General features: G+C 56.3%; 1 protein-coding gene across 1 annotated transcript in view; it reads left to right on the top strand.

Moving 5' to 3' along the window:
* The window catches only part of ACA1_296720 (histone deacetylase 1, putative), a gene marked incomplete at both ends in the record, with an annotated part of 1,879 nt that extends 1,671 nt beyond the window's left edge, over window positions 1-208 (top strand). The window contains one exon of the mRNA XM_004368260.1: window positions 186-208. Coding sequence (XP_004368317.1) covers window positions 186-208 — 23 coding nt within the window. The remainder of the gene's footprint in view (window positions 1-185) is intronic.
* Between the last annotated feature and the right edge of the window lie 431 nt (window positions 209-639).

Raw genomic sequence — 639 nt, 5'->3', positions numbered from 1 at the left:
GCCATCGAACTGGCTGTTTCGCCTCGCTGCGAGATTTGTTTGACGATTACCCAGATTGTCCAGTAGCCACGCACACGCACACGCACACGCACACGCACCACCGCACACGCACCACCGCACACGACGGCATGCGACACACGCCATGCACCACAAAACACACACGGCGAGTTTACCTTGGTCTCCAGCTCTGCGTTGGCGCCTTGGCTGAGAAGGAAGTAGACCATTTCCGTGTGTCCTGCTCGGGCAGCCAGCATGAGTGGCTGGAGTGACCGGAGACGCGCGACTGTCAGTGAATGTGCTGTGTTTGGGTCCGGACATGTCACGCAGGGAAGCTTGGCGCCTTACCGTTTTGTCTTGCCCGCTCTATACATCCGACCGCCAGTGTGCACGACATGAAAAAACAGCAGCGCAGTCGCGCGTCGGCATGCACAATCAAGCGAGTGAGTACGTGTGACATGAGTGCTATTGGCATAGGTCATCACCATCATCACAGCACATTGGGGCGAGCCGTACCAGCTAGACGGACAAAGTTATGCGCCATCGGGAGACAAGAGGCACAGAAAAACGAGTAGATCAGCGAAGCACGAAGAACGACACATGGACAACGAAAGGGTGCTCGAGAAGAAGACTAAGCTTGGG

Source organism: Acanthamoeba castellanii (assembly GCF_000313135.1).
Source record: "Acanthamoeba castellanii str. Neff unplaced genomic scaffold scf7180000084777, whole genome shotgun sequence".
NCBI lineage: Eukaryota > Discosea > Longamoebia > Acanthamoebidae > Acanthamoeba > Acanthamoeba castellanii.
Note: the sequence above shows the minus strand (reverse complement) of the source record. Positions and strands in the feature narration are given on the sequence as shown.